We start from the raw sequence: 19,000 nt of genomic DNA on the forward strand, positions 1-19,000 counted from the left end.
ACCTCTGCACCTATCACAGCTTTACTTGCATTCGAGTGATTAATGTGTCTTGCCTGCAGATGGTAAACTGCACGAAGTAAAGGACTTAATACGTTTCTGTTCGCCTCTGTAATCCCTCTGCCCAGTAAGATGCCTACGGCATCATAGAGATCTCACAAATATTTCCTCGACAAGCCTTTCTGGGCCGGACTGGCAGAACCCACAGCCCACTAACACCCCTCTAGCCAACGGCCGAGCAGGCCGGGCCGGGGCGGGGCAGGGCGCTCTCGCGGGGACAGTTCTACGGCTCGCGTGGGCGCGACCCGGGAAGGGTAATGGAGAGGGGGCGGTGCGAAGTGAGGCAGGCCGAGCCAATGAGCGCTGGCGGGGCGGGGCTCGCGACCAGCTGCTCGGGCGCGCGCGAGGCTGGGCGTGCCCACGGGTAACGCGCCGGGCCGGAGGGCCAATGGGCGCGGGGTGGCGAGCGGGCGGGCCTGGAGGCCGGGGGCTCTAGGAGGCGATCCGGAGGCTGGACAGACGTCCGGCTGCAACGCGGGAAGCGCGTGGCGGGGATGGCGCTCTCCCGGGCCTGGAAGCAAATGTCCTGGTTCTACTACCAGTACCTGCTGGTCACGGCGCTCTACATGCTGGAGCCTTGGGAGCGGACTGTGTTCAGTATCCTCACGGGCCGCGGGCGCGGGGCCCGGGGCGGCATCCTCTCGGACCCAGGGCCTGCAGGGCGGAGGCGGAGGGGCGGGGAGGCGGCCCCTTGGGAACCGCGCGCGCGCGGGCTCGCTTCTTGGCTGCGGGCACGCGGGCGGAGGTCTCGGGGCCGAGCGCGGCCTTTCTGTGGTTGGGGGGCGGGGGACGGGGACTCTTGAGATCCGGGGTCGGCTGTGAGTATCTTGATCCAAGGTAGGAGCGTCTTTATTACTGGAGGAAATCCCCTAGGGCGCTGCCTAACCGGGTGTGTCGTCGCCGGCGCTTCAGCCGCGCCTGCCTTTGGTTCAGTCCCGTGTTCCTGTGGGAGGCAGGGACCGAGCAAGTGGAGCACATCCCTCCCGGCTTGGAAGCCTTTGACCTTTAACTGTCCCTGATTTAGCTGGCTTTGGTCCTAATGAGAATGCTAACCAGTTTATCAGCTTTTTTATTTGGTTGTGAATTTGTATTCCTGACTCCCAATGCAGTTTTTGAAAGCAGTTTGTTATTGTACCTTTTTGGTCTTCTAAGTAGGTAGTTTGAAATGTGTTTTTTATTAATTAGTTCTTTGCACAGTTCGTAGAAGTCGAGTCCCCAAAAGAATTTGTGGTTAGTTGTAGATAGTGTTTGAAAGTGTTTCCGTAATAGTTAATAAATACTTTTTAATGACTATGGAGTGTTTACTACGAGCCAAACAACTGTGCTAAGCACTTTGCCGGTATCTAAACTCATCTCAATTTCCCAACAACCTCAATAACTAAAGGTTGTGAAGCTAGGCTACCTGAAGTCCATGATGGTTGTGTCTCCGTTTGTCTATCTTGACATCCCTTGATTAGTAAAAATGCTAATAATGAGATGTAACTTTTTTTAAGGCGTGAGGACTAATATGAAACAAGTATTTCACATAACGTGCTTACTGCATGCAGGGTCTTTCCTTTTTAGTGTGGTCTGCCTTGGATCAGCTTGAGAAGAACTCGGCAGATGCGTGGTTGCATTTTGGTGGAGTGACTAGGTCAATTTCATTCCAAGTCTTTGTGTGTGTGTGTGTGTGTGTGTGTGTGTGTGTGTGTGTGTGTGTTTGTATTGAACTAGCATAAGATTGTACGAAAAAAGCTGAGTCTTTTGTTTGAACACTTTTGAGGAATCTTAGCTGCTTACAAGGAAATTTATTTTTATTATTGTTGGCATTTCTTTCCACATCTGTAACTTAAGAACCAGAATGCATTATGTTGAGTTCAAAGTCTCAGTGTGAAGTATGTTCTGACTTCCTGCACCATTTATTTGTAGCCACAGTTTAGTCTCACTCTTAAGTTCTATAGGTTAGAGCTCATGTTGTCATCTTTGTAAAATGTATACTAAAATATAGAAGCACATATTTCTTGCCTCAGTTAAAATCATCCTAAAAGTGGATTTAAACAATGTTGCAGTAAATTGACACTCTTTAAATCAAAAGTTGAGTGTAGAGCCTAGTATCAGCCTGCTAAAGATTTTACCCTTAAAAGCTTTTGTTGGCAGGTGGGTAAATGATACAGTGTCAATGGTGTTAAGGTTTTGTGTGTTACTGCAATAGTAATAGTGTCCTATAAATACCTGGGTAGTGGCTTTTTTTTTTTTTTCCAGGGCGTTGGAGAAGTAAATTACGAAGTGAAGTGTATAGTACCTCTGTAGAATTTTGTCTTGGAAGCTTTTGACCTCTCGGTTTGTGACCAGGTGATTTCAGTTTTTAAAAAACTAGTGCGAACTTCAGTGAACTAGCATCAGGGGTAGAATCCGATGGTTTTAAGCCTAAGGTAAAAAAAAAAAAATCTTATTTCAAAGTTCACATTGTCGAGTTAACTCAGGGTAGAGAAATGCAATCCTTTTGACATAAGCCAACTCTTAAATTACTATTCGCTGTTGTATTTGTAGCATTTCATCTCAGCTTCCAGAGTTCAAGTCAGGCTTTTTAGCTATTCTGTAGTTTGGAATAACACTTGAGATTGGATCCTTATTCTAGATTTCTGAAAAGAACTGAATGAGAAAGCTGGATTTTTTCTGCTTATTAGGTACCTTAATTACTGTGAAGTAGTTTGAATTTCATAAATTCATTAATAATAAGTAAGCTTCACTCAGAACTATTTTGTGTGACCAGTTAGATGGAGACAGACTTTATTAAAAATTACATTGAATACAATCATCACTGCTAGAAACCTAAAATTTAGTGTAAGAGATATTTGTCTGTCTGAAAAATGGTCTCTTAGTTAGATATTCTGGATAGAGGAAAACACTAGAAGAAAGTAAATGCATTAGTTTTTATTTCACTGCTGTAATTCCTTTAATTTGAAGTTGTTATTATTTTAGGAAAAACCTATAACCTGCTATAATTGTTTAAAGTCTGCACACTTTATAGGGGTATCCTTTAGCATCTGAATTTTGCTTCTCGATTTCTTCCCAAATCAAGTAGCTAGAAGTTAATAGCTATTGTAATTGGCAGGTCAGTGCCAATTGAATATGGGGGTTTTTGAAATTAAGTAGGAAATGTGATTCCCAAAAAATAATTTGTGTTTTTAAGGAAATGCATCTGTAAAGTCAGACACATTGTAAACAGTTCTTGAAACAATCAGACCTATGAATCTGTCTTGTAAATCCTTCCATGCTAGATCCTGTGTCCTAAATTTTCTCTTATCATCTGTCTTCTGATACCACATTTGAAATGACACATTAGCTTTTGATTTGTCAACTAATATTTGAACTTTTTCTATGTGCAGACATAGTTTCTGTCATACAAAAAGACGATGTGACACTTGCATTAAATCAGAAGGTAACAATAAAATCAATCACGTAAGTGCTAAATATTACAATGAATACTGTAGCCAAAAGAGAACCACCTCCCATCACTGGAGGGGAAATTTTTTTTTTTTTTTTTAAAAACCTTTTATTGAAGTATAGTTGATATATAATATGTTAGTTTCAGGTGTACAACATAGTGATTTGACATTTGTATACATTATGAAATGTTCATCACAATAAATGTAGTTACCATCTGTCATCATACAAAGTTATTACAATATTATTGTCTGTATTCCCTATGCTATACTTTTCATCCTCATGACATTTATTTATTTATTTTTTTTTTGAGAGGGCATCTCTCATATTTATTGATCAAATGGTTAACAACAATAAAATTCAGTATAGGGGGGTCAATGCTCAATGTACAATTATTAATCCATCTCAAGCCTAATTCTCGTCAGTCTCCAATCTTCTGAAGCATAACGAACATGGTGAACGAATTCTTACATAGTGAATAAATTCTTACATGGTGAACAGTACAAGGGCATTCATCACAGAAACTTTCGGTTTTGATCACGCATTATGAACTATAAACAATCAGGTCAAATATGAATATTTGTTTGATTTTTATACTTGATTTATATGTTGATCCCACATTTCTCCCTTTATTATTATTATTATTTTTATTTTTAATAAAATGCTGAAGTGGTAGGTAGATGCAAGATAAAGGTAGAAAACATAGTTTAGTGCTGTAAGAGGGGAAATGTAGATGATCAGGTGTGTGCCTGTGGACTAAGTATTAATCCAAGCTAGACAAGGGCAGCAAAACATCCACGGATGTAGAAGATTTCTCTCAAAGCAGGGGGGATGAGGTTCTGAGCTTCACCTCTGTTGATTGGAGGGGAAATTTTTAACATGTTTCAAAAGCCTCCTTTCCCTACTGGCAGCCATCAGTGGGAAAGGATAAGACCAGGTTTTGTAACCAAGACAGGTTTTATAACCAGTGAGACAACTCCCTGAAGTGCCTCATTGAATAACATTGTAACCGTGCTGTTGAGGGGAGGTGGAAAAATAAAAAATATCTTATTAAAAAAAAATTTGAAGAACAAGTAAAAGTTATTTTAGCTTATTAAAAAAAACTCAAGAAAATAAAGTTTTAGTCTGTAGTCGCTGGGTTATATTTGCCATTTCCTAAGGCTTCTTGTGTTTCCATGGCATTTTCTATTTCTATTTATTTTAAGCCCAAATGTGGACAGTATTTTGGTTTATGTCAGGAATTAGAGTCCCCCTGAAAGATAGTCCTTGTTTCTTCAAGGAAAAAGCTTTCTTCAACCACAGTGCCGGGCACACAAATAGTGCTGGAGAATCATTGTTTATATATTGACTTGTCATTTCAAAGCAATTGCAGAAATATTTGGGAATGGTAAAAGACACTTTATTTTAAATACCTTTTAGAGTAGCTTTGGAGCTTGGCTATTTCTGATGAACAGAATTCAGCTCTTGGAGAGACTTTCAAATTTGAAGAAGTAGAAAATGCTGTAGATTAAAAGAACTTTGATTGACTTTAACAAATGTTAACAGAATGTGCATTGCTCTGTCTACACATTGTAAAGTGTGTATGTTTGCTGAATTCTGTGTTCCATAAGTACTATGTACTTTATTGCTAGATATTGTAGATAGTGGGGCTGTAACTGAATAAAACAAAAATATAATGCCACTAGATGAATAAATAAAAAAATGTAGAATGTTAGATTGTCATAGCTGTTACGGAGAAAAGTAAAACAGAAGAGGAAGTAAAGAGGGTGTGCTCTTCAGTAGAGTGGCCAGAAAGGGGACATTTAGAAAGATTTCACAAGGGGGAGAATTCCAGGGCAGTAAACATTCAGGCAAGAGGAACAATTAGTATGAATGCTCCCCCTGCAAAGCACCAGCGTGTGTGGCATGTTTCAGGGACAGCCGTGGGGGCAGTGTGGCAGGGCAGAGTGAGGGGGGTTGCATAGTAGGAGTGGAGGTCAGGTCCTGTAGGCCTGCCTCAGCTGTTGGGAGTAAGTTCAGGAGATGAAGGGAGATGCCATACTTTTGAGTAGGGTTACTCAGATCTGGCAACAGTTTTCTCACTGACATTTTAATATTTAATAAAGCCATAATAATGTACATTTCTTTTCTCAAAAGACTTTTGAGTGGGAAAAAAAATACAGCCTTAGGAATATTTTTCCCCCTCATTTTTTAAGTACTGAGTTCTGTAGTAAGTTTCCAAGAAGAAGGACTTCATTTTTTCTTTGAGGGAAATTAGAGCCAAGTTTCAGGAAATATCAGCATTTACACATGTTCTCAGATGGATCAGCCGAGGGAGCTGGGCAGCAAGTGCTCTGGGGCGCAGGGCAGGAAGCGCATAGTGCACTGGGAGAGCTCAGAGGACTTCTCAGGAGGTACTTGAGTAGTTTTTCTCCCCAGATGGGAAGATGTGGACTGCAGTGCTGAGGATGACTGTCTGACTGGCTGGAGCAGGGATCTTTTAAGTGAGAATATGTGGCAAGGAAAGTTGAAAAAGCAGGTTGGGGCCATTTATTAATTCAACAGACTCCTCTGTGTGCCCCTTGTGCCAGATGCTGGCCTAGGTTCTTGTAACGCATCAGTGAGCAAATGAGACGAACAAACATCCTTGTTCTTGTGGAACTTTTTAAGTAAGTGAATTAGTATGTAGGGTGCTAAACATAGTGGACAACAGAAAAGTAGGTTGGGGTCAGGGGATAAGAAGCATGCAGATAGGATGGAGTTGCTGCTTTTAAAGAGAACATCAGGAGGGGCTTCACTGAAAAAGAAATATTTGAGTGAAACATAAAGGGTAGGGAGTTAACTGGGTAAAAATATCAGGGAAAAGCATCGCTGGTGGAGGGAACAGCCAGTGCAAAGTTTTAGAGTCCAGAGCCTGCCTGGCATGTGTGAAGGCCATCACTGAGGCAGGCAGGTAGGGCTACAGTAGATTGAGCCTGGCAGAGAACTGTAGGCTGTGAGGTCAGAGTCAGGGGAAGCCCTGGAGGCCAATGTAAGGACTTCTGGTTTTTAATCTGGTGAAAAAGGGTGCTGCAGAAGGTTTTGAGTGAAGAGTAATCCAATCTGATTTTCAGTTTGGAAAAGGTTTACTTTTGTTGTAGGCTTTGAGTAGATAAGGGCAATGAGAGAAGGCAAGGATTGAAGCACTGGTAGGCTTTGGATTGAGGTGGGCTTTGAATGATAATGGAAAAAGAGCATTAACATCATTAAGCCGCATGTTATTTTCAGTAGCAACTAAGGTAATTTATTTTCTTAGATTTTTGCTCTATCCTCAGTTGCTTACAGCTAGAATTAAGAAGGGTTTTTCTTCATACCTCAATATACTAGAGTAATTAAAGTATTTGAGAGTTTAGAAAATACAAATTCTCAAATGGTAAATAAAAAATAGGTTAGACATCTCATGATTTAAAATTAGAAAGGTACAAAAAGGTAGATGGTGAAATTCTTTCCACCCTGCCCCAGCCACCCTGGGGCAACCAGTGCCAGCAGTTCGCTGTGCATCTCTCCCTTTGATATCTGTGAATACCTGGAAAATACTCTTAGTAGGTGTTGTTTGATGGTGCATGATTTGGTGAGAGCAAAGCTTCTATAAGCCAATAGAGAGGTGTTTGAGGAACATATATTGCTCTGCCACTTTCAGAGTACTATTTATGATTGATACCATTCCCTACAGTTAAGTAGTATTCTTATTTTTTTGTTTTGTATATTTTCTATGTAAAGTGTATTTTGTAAATAAATACAACAAACAAAATGAACAAGAAAAATCTTACATTTCTGCCAGTGAGGACGTTTAGATCATTGTCTCTGTCTTTGGCAGAGCTTCTGCTGGGCTATTCAATAAAGGAAATTATCATTAAAATCCTAATTCACCAGAGCCTTCTACTAGAACTTTTTTCTTAATGAGCTCTTCATTTGAAAGAAATGTAAATAGAGAATCATCTGATGCTTTAAATAGGGGTCCAGTGAAAAAAATCAGTGTGTGGTTTGATAATTAGGCAGAATGCTTAATATCAGAGAAAGTTACTTCTAGAAAAGTATTCTTAGTAGCTTGATACCTTTTAGAAAGATTTTATCAAGATACTATCAAGCAAAATGGTATTTCAGAATAACCTTGATAAAACCTGAACATTTTGTACTACCTTCAAACTTACGTAGGAGAATTTCTTCCCAATGATCTTCAATTCAGTGTTGTATAGTTTGTGCCATTTCCTTTTCGTCTTCGTTTTGTAGAAGAGAATGCAGCTTTCTGTTGGGGTGGGAGGGCCACTAAATGGAGGAAGCAGAGGTAGAAATAATTGGAGCTGATAAATTAATACTTCCAATCCTCCACCCCAGTGGCATTCAGACTTCTTGTTTGTGTAGCCTTCCCTCAGAAAAACAAAAAGCATGTAGTGTGTAACATCTTCCTCTTTTAAGTTAACATCTGAAATCATTCATAGTAGATTTTTGAAAGTGGTAACAGGTATATAGGTAAACCACATACAGACCTTTTTTGTGCCTTCATCCTCATTATGTTTTCTGGACAACTGCACATGGATATGGTATGGGACATTTCTTACTACTTTGGCTTAGACAGCTTTGTCGAGCCTGCTGTCAATGCACACATCTGGAGTTCCCATCTCCTTCGTGGCAGATTTCCAGAACTCTTTGAATGCTTAAGGGCACACTTCTTGAAGCCCACTCCATAGATGGCCTTGCGGATGCTGAGGGTGTATTCTCTGGGCACCACCATCTTGTTGATGGCAGAATAGCTCTTCTTATGGCCATCTTCCTTTGTGGGAGCTATTCTGCTGGACTCAAGTTGGAAAGGCATCCCACTTCCGAATTCAGATTATTAGATGGAATAGTAGGTGAGGCTTGGAGCGGTGCCAGGAGTTTGTATACCTGAATATGATAGAGTACAGCTCAAGTTAGCATTCCTCTGTCTGCTGCCCCAGAAATTATTTTGTCCCCTGGGGAAATGCAGAATTGTAAAATGCAGGAAGTAAAGTGGGAGAAGAGAAGTAGTAAGGGGGGATGGGTAGGAGAACTAACAGATCATAACTGTTTTCAGATGAGCTTTAGGGGAGTGGAAGCTGAAGATCTGTAAACTGATTCCCCTCAACTGGGCCTAACCTCTGGAAAGTCTTCTTGTACCTCTAGCGCTCCTGTGCTTTATTTGAAGACAGCTGCTCTGACTTGTTTTGTATGACCTGGTACTTGGCTGGCTAAGTGAGAATATCAGAATATCCCCTATTTGTACTCCTTAGGATATTGTAACTTTTCCTTAGCAGCTTTCAGGGAAGGTGGAAGATGAAAACTGTGCTACACAAGAGCTAGGTGGTCTGTGCTGTGGTGGGCTGGGAGAGTCGTGGGAGGTTGGTAGAGGCACGCATAGTCTAGGTTTTCGTCATGTGACGTCAGTGATGTGTCAGTAGAGGTGATTGTGGGTCCTGTCTCCATTGCTTCAGAAAGGGTTTTTGACCCACTCAGACTTTGAGTGTTGTAACATTTATGGTATGCAGAAACAAAGATAAGATAAATTCTTTTGATTTTTTTTAAAGCCCCGCCTCCCATGCTCAGATTTAATACTTAAAACTGTATGCTCTGGAATATCTACTTAATAGAGCTACTTTTCATAAATTGGGGTACTTAAAATAATAGTAAGAAATGATAGCTAGTACTTATTGTCAATAGTTACAAGAAGTAGAATTACTATTAATACAAGAATTTCAGCCATTACTTGTTATGTATGTTCTTGAAAAATCTCCTAATAAAGGGTTTATGGGAAAATAGCTTTGGAGCAGACCACTCAGAATCTATGCAACTTAGTAAGCAGGCACTAAAAAAAACAATAATTGGCATCTTGGGGGATAATGTGGATAGCCTGGGCAAGCAGGCTTGAGGCTGCCCCAGGGGATATTAATGCATGGACAGAGTTGACTGGAAATGCATACGTAATGGAGGTGGTGTGGGCTGCCTTTGAGGAGGTGGAGACGCCAGTGCGACTTACCCCCCTAACTGAGAGCTAGCTAGGCTGGCTTGTGCCTTTCTGGAGAGGGAGCCTGGGTGCAGATGCTAATTTTTAATTTCCTTGAAATAGAGCTAGAAGGACTCCTGATTGTGCAGCAGCTGAGCTGACGGATGCTTTTTGCTGAAGGTTATAATTCTTTTCCCACTAATCTGGCTCTCCTAATTTATGAAAAATCCCATATGAAACAGTGTAACTCCTGTTCTGTATTAGTCACGTGTGAGATAACTGATGTTCCAGAAACATATTGTAGCAGAATAGATTATGTTTCAGAGCAGACTGAATTTTTCCCCCCTTGCCCCTGGGATTTCAAATCTTCACGAAATCAGTAGAAGGTCTAATTATAAAAGTGCACAGTGATACATAGCCTTGATGTCTCTGGGCTCAGTGCTACAGACTATTTCCAGTTCAGTTCAAGAGTTGAATATGATGATTTCTGGTTTCAGCAGCTTGCTTTTTTGTTTGTTTAGTTTTTGAAGAGTTCATCATCAACTTATAGTTTGTAAAATCAATATGATCAGCACACTACAGAAAGCTCAGACAATGGGTTTTGCTTGCTAAATACATTCCTCCTTGACACACTGCAAAGCCCAAGAAACAGGTGTTGAAAGCACCCCGGCTTTCAATGGAGGAGCCCTGGGTTTGAGCTGTGACTGTCAATTCCTGGTTTTATCAAAATCTCTCTGATCACCAGTCTCCTTTCCCATAAAACGAGGACACACATCACCTACCTTTCAGGGTTGATATGGGAGTCTGGAATCAAATCGATTCTGAAAAAAAAAAAGGCAAATATGAACCTTATTAAAACTATGGTTTGAGGCCTTGGGCACTTAGCATCATGACCCAGACCAAGGCTTGATAATTGCCCAAGGTCACCCTACTACTAATTCATTATTAATTTATAATACAAGGATTTGACTACTAGAAGAATGGATTGCTTTAGATGACGTTTTGGCTTTGTTTTTGATGTGACCAGATCAATCAGACTTAAAGCATTACCATTATTTAGGTTAGTGAAGAAGTATAAGTCATATCCATTGGAACAAAGGTCCCTAGCCTCTTCCCAGGGAGAAACTACTTTTGATTTCTCCAAAGTCTTGTATGAATAGGTTGTTGAAGTAGTTGGTAAGCGTTGAGAATTACCGGTCGGGACAGGAAATGTTAGTTACTGTGGTCTTGCTTCTGATGTACTGTTTTTATCTTGAAAGCATTTCCTCTCTTTGTCATTTGGGCTTTTTTTTTTTTTAAGTTGCTGGAAAAAGGGTTGGGATGGCCCTTGTATGGGCAAAAATCATTACTTTTTCCTATCTAGCTGAAAACTTATCAGCTTGTGATTAGTTGGGGATCCCTGCTAAAGAAACAGCAAACAACGTACAGATATATGGTTTCACATTTACTTGCTTTTAAAACCATTGAACCCATAAAATATTTATGTATGTCCAGGTTATAAATACCACTGATTGTTCATTCAGCTCTTGAACAAACATTTATCTTCAATGCCTGCACATATCCTGGCATATTATATGCTCAGTTCTTGAATGATTTATGCAGTGTGTTTTATCCAGCAACTTACTGCAGCTGGTAGCAGAGAGTAGCTGGGCTGAGGTGCTCTCCCTCTCAAGCACTTAAAATTCAGTGGAAGAGACTGTCATAAACACACAAAAGAGAAAAACTCATTTTTGTGTTCTTGAGTTTTTTTGTTTGTTACATTCCAGATTTTACTCACTTTATTCTGTATATCTCGAATCACGTAGCCCCCTATAGAATATAGCCTTGGTTAATTTGTGTATAGCTACTGATACTGACACAAACAACAGTAAGAGTTTGGAAAACAGAAAGATCACTCTATCATTTTGTGTATTACCTTCCAATATATGTGCATTATATAACATTGGTTATTTACATTTGTTCTCTGTGTGTGTGAAATTGCATTAAGGATGATTGGGAGGTGGTGCCTAAATGCCTTCTCTGAGCAAGTGGGGGTCCTAAAATAATGTAGGAAGTGGCCTCATTTTAAGAAGAAATTCAGGTCCAGAGAGGTTGTGCTATCCTAGAATTGTATTATAAGTTAATAATGAATTAGTAGCAGGGTAACCTTGGGCAATTATCAAGCCTTGGTCTGGGTCATGATGCTAAGTGCCCAAGGCCTCAAACCATAGTTTTAATAAGGTTCATATTTGCCTTTTTTTTTTTCAGAATTGATTTGATTCCAGACTCCCATATCAACCCTGAAAGGTAGGTGGTGTGTGTCCCCATTTTATGGGAAAGGAGACTGGTGATCAGAGAGATTTTGATAAAACCAGGAATTGACAGTCACAGCTCAAACCCAGGGCTCCTCCATTGAAAGCCGGGGTGCTTTCAACACCTGTTTCTTGGGCTTTGCAGTGTGTCAAGGATACTTTAAGAGGTATGTTAAAGCAGGCAATTAATTGAGAAACTCACTCAAGTACCAAATAGCAATTGTAGCTAGTATACTCTAAATGCCGTATGTTTAGCTCTCTTTGTGAGAACACTTCTGAGATGAACATCCCATGTTCCCTAACCTTGCAGATGTCACAATAAAACCAATGCCTAAGAGTTTCAGTAAGACTACCATTCTAAATGGTGCCAAGTATAATCTCAGGGAATATTCAACTCAGTACACTGGAGAATCAGTGTTTTCAATTACATTGCTTAAATTGGTTAAATGGAAAAGTTACTTATAAAAGGTGCCTATTTTTGCAATTTTTGCAAGGTGATTTTTAAGGCTAGTAGAAGTTCCTTGCGGTCCCATTATCCTCTTGTTCACTTAGTGGGAGTGTCACTGTACAGTTAAGTCATTTTTAAATATTCCCTTATGTTGAGAACTTTAGGATAATTTCTGGGATAATTTTGAAGTTGTATATAGAAAACTTATTGTTAGAGGGCTTATTTAATTATTGTGATTCTGGAAATAATTAGGAGAAATAGGATCAGAATATAGAAACATTTTTTTGGTGGGGGGACACAGGATAAAAGTTAAATTAAGTAAGAGGCTATGGGTAAAAGGTTAAGCTTTTTTTTTTGAGCAGTTTGGAAATTGGCATTTGCATTTTGGTTCATGTGACTTTTGATAATTTTCTGGTTATCTTAGCCCGAAGTGAGAGTTGTTTGTTCTATTTCTGAGAGCTAAGACTTTCTATTTATTTCCTAGTAACAAATTAGATCCAATGATACCTAACTCAAACTTTGTATAGGAGAAAGATCCTTCACACAGAACAGTTTTTAGTCTAGTTATATATGGGGTTCCATTTTCTTTACAGTTCTTATTTATCAAAAAAAGTTATTGACTATCCAGGCCTATAGAAACCCCATAAAGAATAATATAATGAATGTGCATATACTACAGTGAGTTGAAGAAAAGCATTGCTGATACATCTGAAGCCCTCTTTATGCTTCTTAGTTGCTTCTCCCCTCCTCCTCTTTGCATTTCACCCCATCAAGTAAACACTGTCCTGAATTTAGCATATATTATTGCCATTTATTTCTTCTTGTTTTTATTCCACATTTGTGCATGACAACATAATGCTTAAGTCATGAACTCTCATATCTTACAGTTTAATGTAAGGCAAAAAACCTTAGACATTTTGACAAGTTCTGTTTCACTTAGAAAAACATTTTATATTACACATAAAAATTTAAAATCTTGACAATTTAGTGTTCACAAAATTGAACTTAAGTTTCACATTCTTAGAGCAATCTTTGTTAAGGTAACTTATTCATGTTCCTTAATCAATCTATTCTCCATGCTAACTTGAAGAATTATAGTGCTATAAAGAGCATGTAATATAATCATTCAAATGGCTGTCTTTAGTAATCACTTCTTTCTTGAACTGAATTTGAGCCAGTGACCTGAGATTATTACTACACCACTCCATTTGCTTGGCATATATATTTATAAGACTTATGTAGAAGCTGTAAAAAACCAAAAACATTCTGCAAATACAATATTACCTAGAAATGGATATTGTTTTTCTTTTCTGTCAGTCACAGTATCCTGTGGAATATGTAGAAAGCACCACAGTGAATCTTGAGTCAAATAATGTTTCTTGAACAATTCCTTTTTTCATTAAATGTTTATTGAGCTTGTGTTGTGTTAGATGTTGGAGATACAAAAATAATAAGATGTTCCTATGTTCAAGGAGGTGATAATCTGGATGAGATAAATACATCTACAAATAGGTAATGTCAGGTGGTAAGTGCTGTATTATAGGAGTAAAGAGCTTTAGGAGCAGTAGGGAGTAATTAATTCTGCCAGGAGGTTGGGGTAAGAATGGGACAAATACAAGTGTTAGGGAAGCCCTTGTTCAAGAGGATATGGCTAACAGCTGTCAGAATGATTAGGTTTTCCTAGGAGGAATAGGACTTTTCATATAAAAGGCATTTTGAGTGCAGTGGTTAAGAACACAGTTCTGGAGTTTGAGTTCATTTGGAATTGGCTCTGTTGCTTACTCTGATTTTGGGAAGTTACTTGAATTCACTGATGGGCTTAAACAGTGCTGGGCACACACTAGACATTCACAGAATGAAAGCTGCTGTTACTACTATTATTTTTACTCATATTATTATTCAGCCATAATAAAGGCAGAGCAGAATGCAGATATTGAACAGTGTTTTCTTAGACTCATGTAATATGGCTGCAAGCAGGATGTGTGTTGGTGGAGGGACGATTTGGAGTGTTGCGAGGTACAGTGGGAAAGTGGTATAACAGATGCTCCTGGCTCCAACTTCCATCCCCTTTACTAGCTGATATACCTTATCCCCCAGCCACCGCTGGTGTTGTCTGCTAATGCCTCCTACCTGCCCCTTCTCCGGCGTATTGACCTTGGCCACGGCAGCTGTCTGCAGGTGGGTTTTTCCTCACCAGTCCATCTTGCAGCCAATGACTGACAGATAAAGAGATAGAAAAGATCAGGCCTCTTGCCTCAAAGCAGTATCAGCATGTGGTACAGTTCATGCCCCACAGCGGCCTGTGGGTGCTGAGTCTCTGTACCTACTTAGCTTCCCCCACCCTGCTCTGTTCTGCTCTACTTACTCCCCTTCTAATAAAACTCCTTCAAGAATAACTTGTACAAGAATCTCTGTTCCTGTCTCAATGCCTTTCTCTTTCTATGGACTCCAGTCTGAGACAGGTACTTTGGGCTAGATTGGAAAGGTCCTTGGAGGCATTGTTTAAAATTCTAAGTGCTGTCCTATAGGCATTGGGAAGCCTTATGCATTTTAAAAGGATCATTTTAGTAAAGAGATGTCTTAGATAATTGTAATTTGGAGAGATGGAGTCAAAGATGTTTCTAGATTAAATGGGCAAAACTGTTAATAGTTACATCAACTGTTTTCAAATAGTTGAAAAAATAAGACTCATAGGAAGAGGTGGTTTTGAAGAAAGTTAATGAGCTAGCTTTGGCTCCTTGAGTTTGGCTCTGTTGAATGTCACAGGTGGAAATGTTCAGCGAGTCATAGGAAATATTTGTAGTATGGAAGTTGGAGTCAAGTCAACAACATTAAGGTGACTGTTTAAGTTATAAGAGTGTGTAGGGCCCAAGACAAAACATTGGGAATTACATTTTATTACTTAAGAGTGCTTTCAGCTACAGGTATAACAAAACTACTGTTTTCAGAGTAAAGGGAATTTGTTGGCTTATGTATATGAAAATCCAGGGGTAGGGTGGGCTTCAGATGTTTGATGAAGGTTCTGGCTCCATTTTTCTGTGATTATTTTTGTTCTGCCTCTGTCATGTGTCAGCTTTGTTGCGAGTTTTGCTTTCCTCATGGAGGCAAAGTGACCCCAGTGGTTCATCAGCAAACTGCATATTCTAGAAGGAGAGAGAGAATCTGTGTCCCTGAATTTCTGACAGAAGTCCTAAACTTTGAGCTGCTTGATCAGTTTTGGGGGTGGGCATTGTTACAAAGAGAAGGGTTTTCTAATTGTTTAAGATCACTTAGGTCTTAGCCCTAGAGATGGGACAGGGTTAGACCCACCCAAAGAGCATGGCTGCTATACCAGGAGGAGGATTGGAGTGGATATTTGGGAGAAAAGCACAAAATTCACTCTAATCATTTTACACAAAAGTGACAGACAGGGAAAAATAACCAGTGAAACATGAAAATCCTTAGATGGGAAGCAAGCCCTGTGGAAGTGCCTCAGTTTAGAGTAGAAAGAGTTTTGAAGAGGAAAGACGAAAATAGTGTCAATTCAAATAGCCATTGGATTTGACAGGTGGTCACTGGTAACCTGACAGCAGTGTCTGTAGTCTGGAGGGGGAGAAGTCAGATGGCTGTGTGGGTACTGAGCAATGATATTGGAACAATGAACATGCACTTTTTAAAGAAATTAAGTTGGTAAATAGAAGGTGATAGTTTAAGAAAGAACTGGATTAAGGGAGGCTAAAAAGTAAATAAAAATGATTTTGGTAAACTTTTCGCCCATGTTTTCCTGGATGAGGGGAATGAATTTAGCATTTGAATCAGCTTTGGTTTGCATTTGGACTGTAATTAAAGACAGCATCTTGTATGGCCCTGGACAAGTCACTCAGTGTCTTGTCAGTCTCTGTTGAGTAATAGTAATAAGAAACATTTCACAGAGAAGCTGTAAGGGTCAAGTAAGATAATATACAAAAGAGGCTAACCTGTTATACAAATATTAGTTGGTAGAAAGCACATTGTTTATTTAAACCCTATCTTCTCATACAAGAATGTAAGGTATTATAGAACTGCTAGTATGTAGAGCTGAAAGGTATGAAAGACAGGAGGGGAGGGAGAGAGAGAGAAGGAAAAAGAATATGAATGAATGAATGAATGAATGAAAGAAATATAGTCCCAATTCAGAAGCACTTACTCCTTTTAGCATGGCTACATCATTCTGCAAAGTGAAAAGCCCTTAGATTTTACATACTTTGTGTGAGCAGTATTTTGTGTGGCCCAAGAGGAGGCCTCCTTGTTGATTTGCATATATACAGTTTGGATTCCTTTTGGAATGAGAAGGGAACACAGTACAGAATGTTATTCTTTAGGTTATCAAGATGACTTTGATTTAATTTCTTGCAAAGTTTAGCGAAAATAATTATTGAACATTAGCAAGTGCTGTCAGTTTATATGTCATTAGTATGTGATCTTAGCTTTGTCTGGCTCTAAAGTGAATGCTTTTAGACATATTCTAGTCTAAATCATTCTAAAATTCTTGGATCATACATTGTTATTTAAGTTGGTAGACCTTTTGCAGTCACTAAAGACAATATTATTCCTGTCCATTTCTCTTTCTTAGATTGAACACTGTCACTTTCTGTGTTTCATTTTAGGCAGTCTGATGTTCTGGCATATAAGAGGGAGAAAGAATAACAGTACCTACCTTGTAAGGATAGGTGAGGATAAATGAGCTAAAAAAAACTTAGAATGGTGCCAGGCACAGTTAATGTTGGTGGCTAGAATGACTAATCCTTTATAAATACTTGATATATATGAGAAAGCATTAAGTGAATGGGTATTTTAGTATAAAACAGTTGTTGAAAACATTTTGGGGTTTAGTTTTGAATAAATTAAAACCAATTCAATTGAGTTTCCTTAACCATGACTCATATTCCATGCTGGTTTCCGTTGTGGGGATGGCACTGTACACAGGATATGTCTTCATGCCTCAGCACATCATGGCGATATTACACTACTTTGAAATTGTACAGTGACAAAGAAGGGACCAGAATCGAGAGGTTCAGTGTGGAAGAACCACCCTCTGAAGTTGGAATGAGACTTCATCAGATGTCATAAGAAACTCTACTAGATGTCAACATAGCCAACCTATGAATAAAAAAGACTAAAATTCATGAGTAGAACAGGAAAATAATCCTGACTCATGTGTTGTGTTCTTTATTTTTAATTTTAAAAGAGGCTCTTGTATAGTAGCTTTTGTCTATTTTAACATTGTAGTCATTTGTACTTTGATATCAGTATTTTCCTAACCTTTGTGACTGTTTCAATATTATCCTGTGAAAGCTTTTCTTAATGTAACTTTGAGTATATTTTAATTGCCTTCTAAACCCAAAGTCATTAGTTGGGTTTTACTGCTCTTGCTATTGTATGGCATATATATCTGCCTAGATATATTTCTACTCTTGACCAAAGTTTTGTAAGAAACAATACAAGATTCGGAGCAGGGGTATGGGGAGGGAGGGTATTTTATTGAGAATTATTTATGAAAGACTTACCTGTAAGTTTGAACTCAGGAGAAGTTTTAGCTATCAAGCCTCCATTCTAAGAACTTTTGCTTTAAAACTATTGAAGAATTTCTTAACAAGGAAAAGAAAGATCTTGCTAAATTTAAAATAAGGAACATTTCACCTTTTAAATATTTAATTTTATGTGGACTCATTTCCAGAAAACTTTGTTGATGATTCTTGTGACAAAAGATGGTTAAGTAGCATCATTATGTAATGTTTATATGCCATACATTTTTAATAGAAAGTAAATCAGTTCCTTTGAGGGCCGTTATTAACAATGTGCTTTCTTAAATTTAGTTTCATGATTGTAATGGGTGCTGCAAATGCATTTGCACATTGCACTAAGATGTGATGAGATGAATTGTTAAAAACTGTAGCAAAAAGAAATGTAAACTTGGTTAAAATCCTTTCACTCTTTGTATTTTTTTTTTAAAGATTTTTATTCCTTAAATGTAAAATGACTACCTAATTTTTTGATGTAAACTCATTAAATTCAAAGAGAAAAATACACTGGTGTAGCAGTATATTCTTTTCCTCCGTTAAATATTGATCTAGTATTTATTTTTCTGTATTGCTATGGACAGATAAGCAGTAAGTATACCTTTACATGTCTTTCAACATAAAAATATCGTTAATTAAAATAATTAGACATATTTTAGCATGCTTCCAAGAATAAGTTCTGCTATTTTTAAAAAATGTGATTTTGGGGCCTAATTTTTAAGGACTAGACTTTTGAAGTGTTTTGTAGTCCAGAGGTACCAAGTAATATATAAAAGTTTGGCATTTTTAAGGAGTCATTTTATATCATTACTATTAGGTAGGGATGGTGAGGATTCTATGTGATTATTTAGCTTTGAAGCCATGAATAGTAGTTGGACATGGTTAGTCTGATTATGGTATAGTTATAGTATTCATACTATCTCAAGAAAAATAATAAATAATGAGGATTTAACTTTAAGTTTGTTCAACTAGCACTCAAATTTGGCTTTTTCCAGCTGGGCCCCCCATAAAGAATCATGGACATGGATGTTTAATATCTGGATCTTGGGTGAATTGAAGACAGGAAAAGTTGAGAAGCATTAGTTTAGATGGACATACAGGTTGTCTATCCTAGCCCTTTCTTTAGATACCTTTAATTCGTCCTTACTCTCTGCTGAAATCTGTAAGGTTGCTGTTATATAGCCAATTATATATGAAATACTGGCCTTTGAGATAGATAGAAAATAAAAATTTAACTTTATAGAGAATATCGATAGAGAAATAG

General features: G+C 38.6%; 1 protein-coding gene and 1 pseudogene across 1 annotated transcript; one reads left to right on the forward strand and one right to left on the reverse strand.

Annotated features, from left to right (window-relative positions):
- The first annotated feature begins 438 nt into the window (after nt 1-438).
- Nucleotides 439-18,244, forward strand: SPTSSA (serine palmitoyltransferase small subunit A). Its single transcript, XM_017679757.3, has 2 exons — nt 439-654; nt 17,102-18,244. Exons 1-2 carry the CDS (start codon nt 552-554, stop codon nt 17,203-17,205), a joined length of 207 nt encoding a protein of 68 aa, XP_017535246.1. The 5' UTR covers nt 439-551; the 3' UTR covers nt 17,206-18,244.
- LOC118968564 (large ribosomal subunit protein eL31-like) lies at nt 7,099-8,822 on the reverse strand (annotated as a pseudogene).
- Nucleotides 18,245-19,000: the final 756 nt, after the last annotated feature.

This window comes from Manis javanica, chromosome 8, assembly GCF_040802235.1.
Source record: "Manis javanica isolate MJ-LG chromosome 8, MJ_LKY, whole genome shotgun sequence".
Classification (NCBI taxonomy): Eukaryota; Metazoa; Chordata; class Mammalia; order Pholidota; family Manidae; genus Manis; species Manis javanica.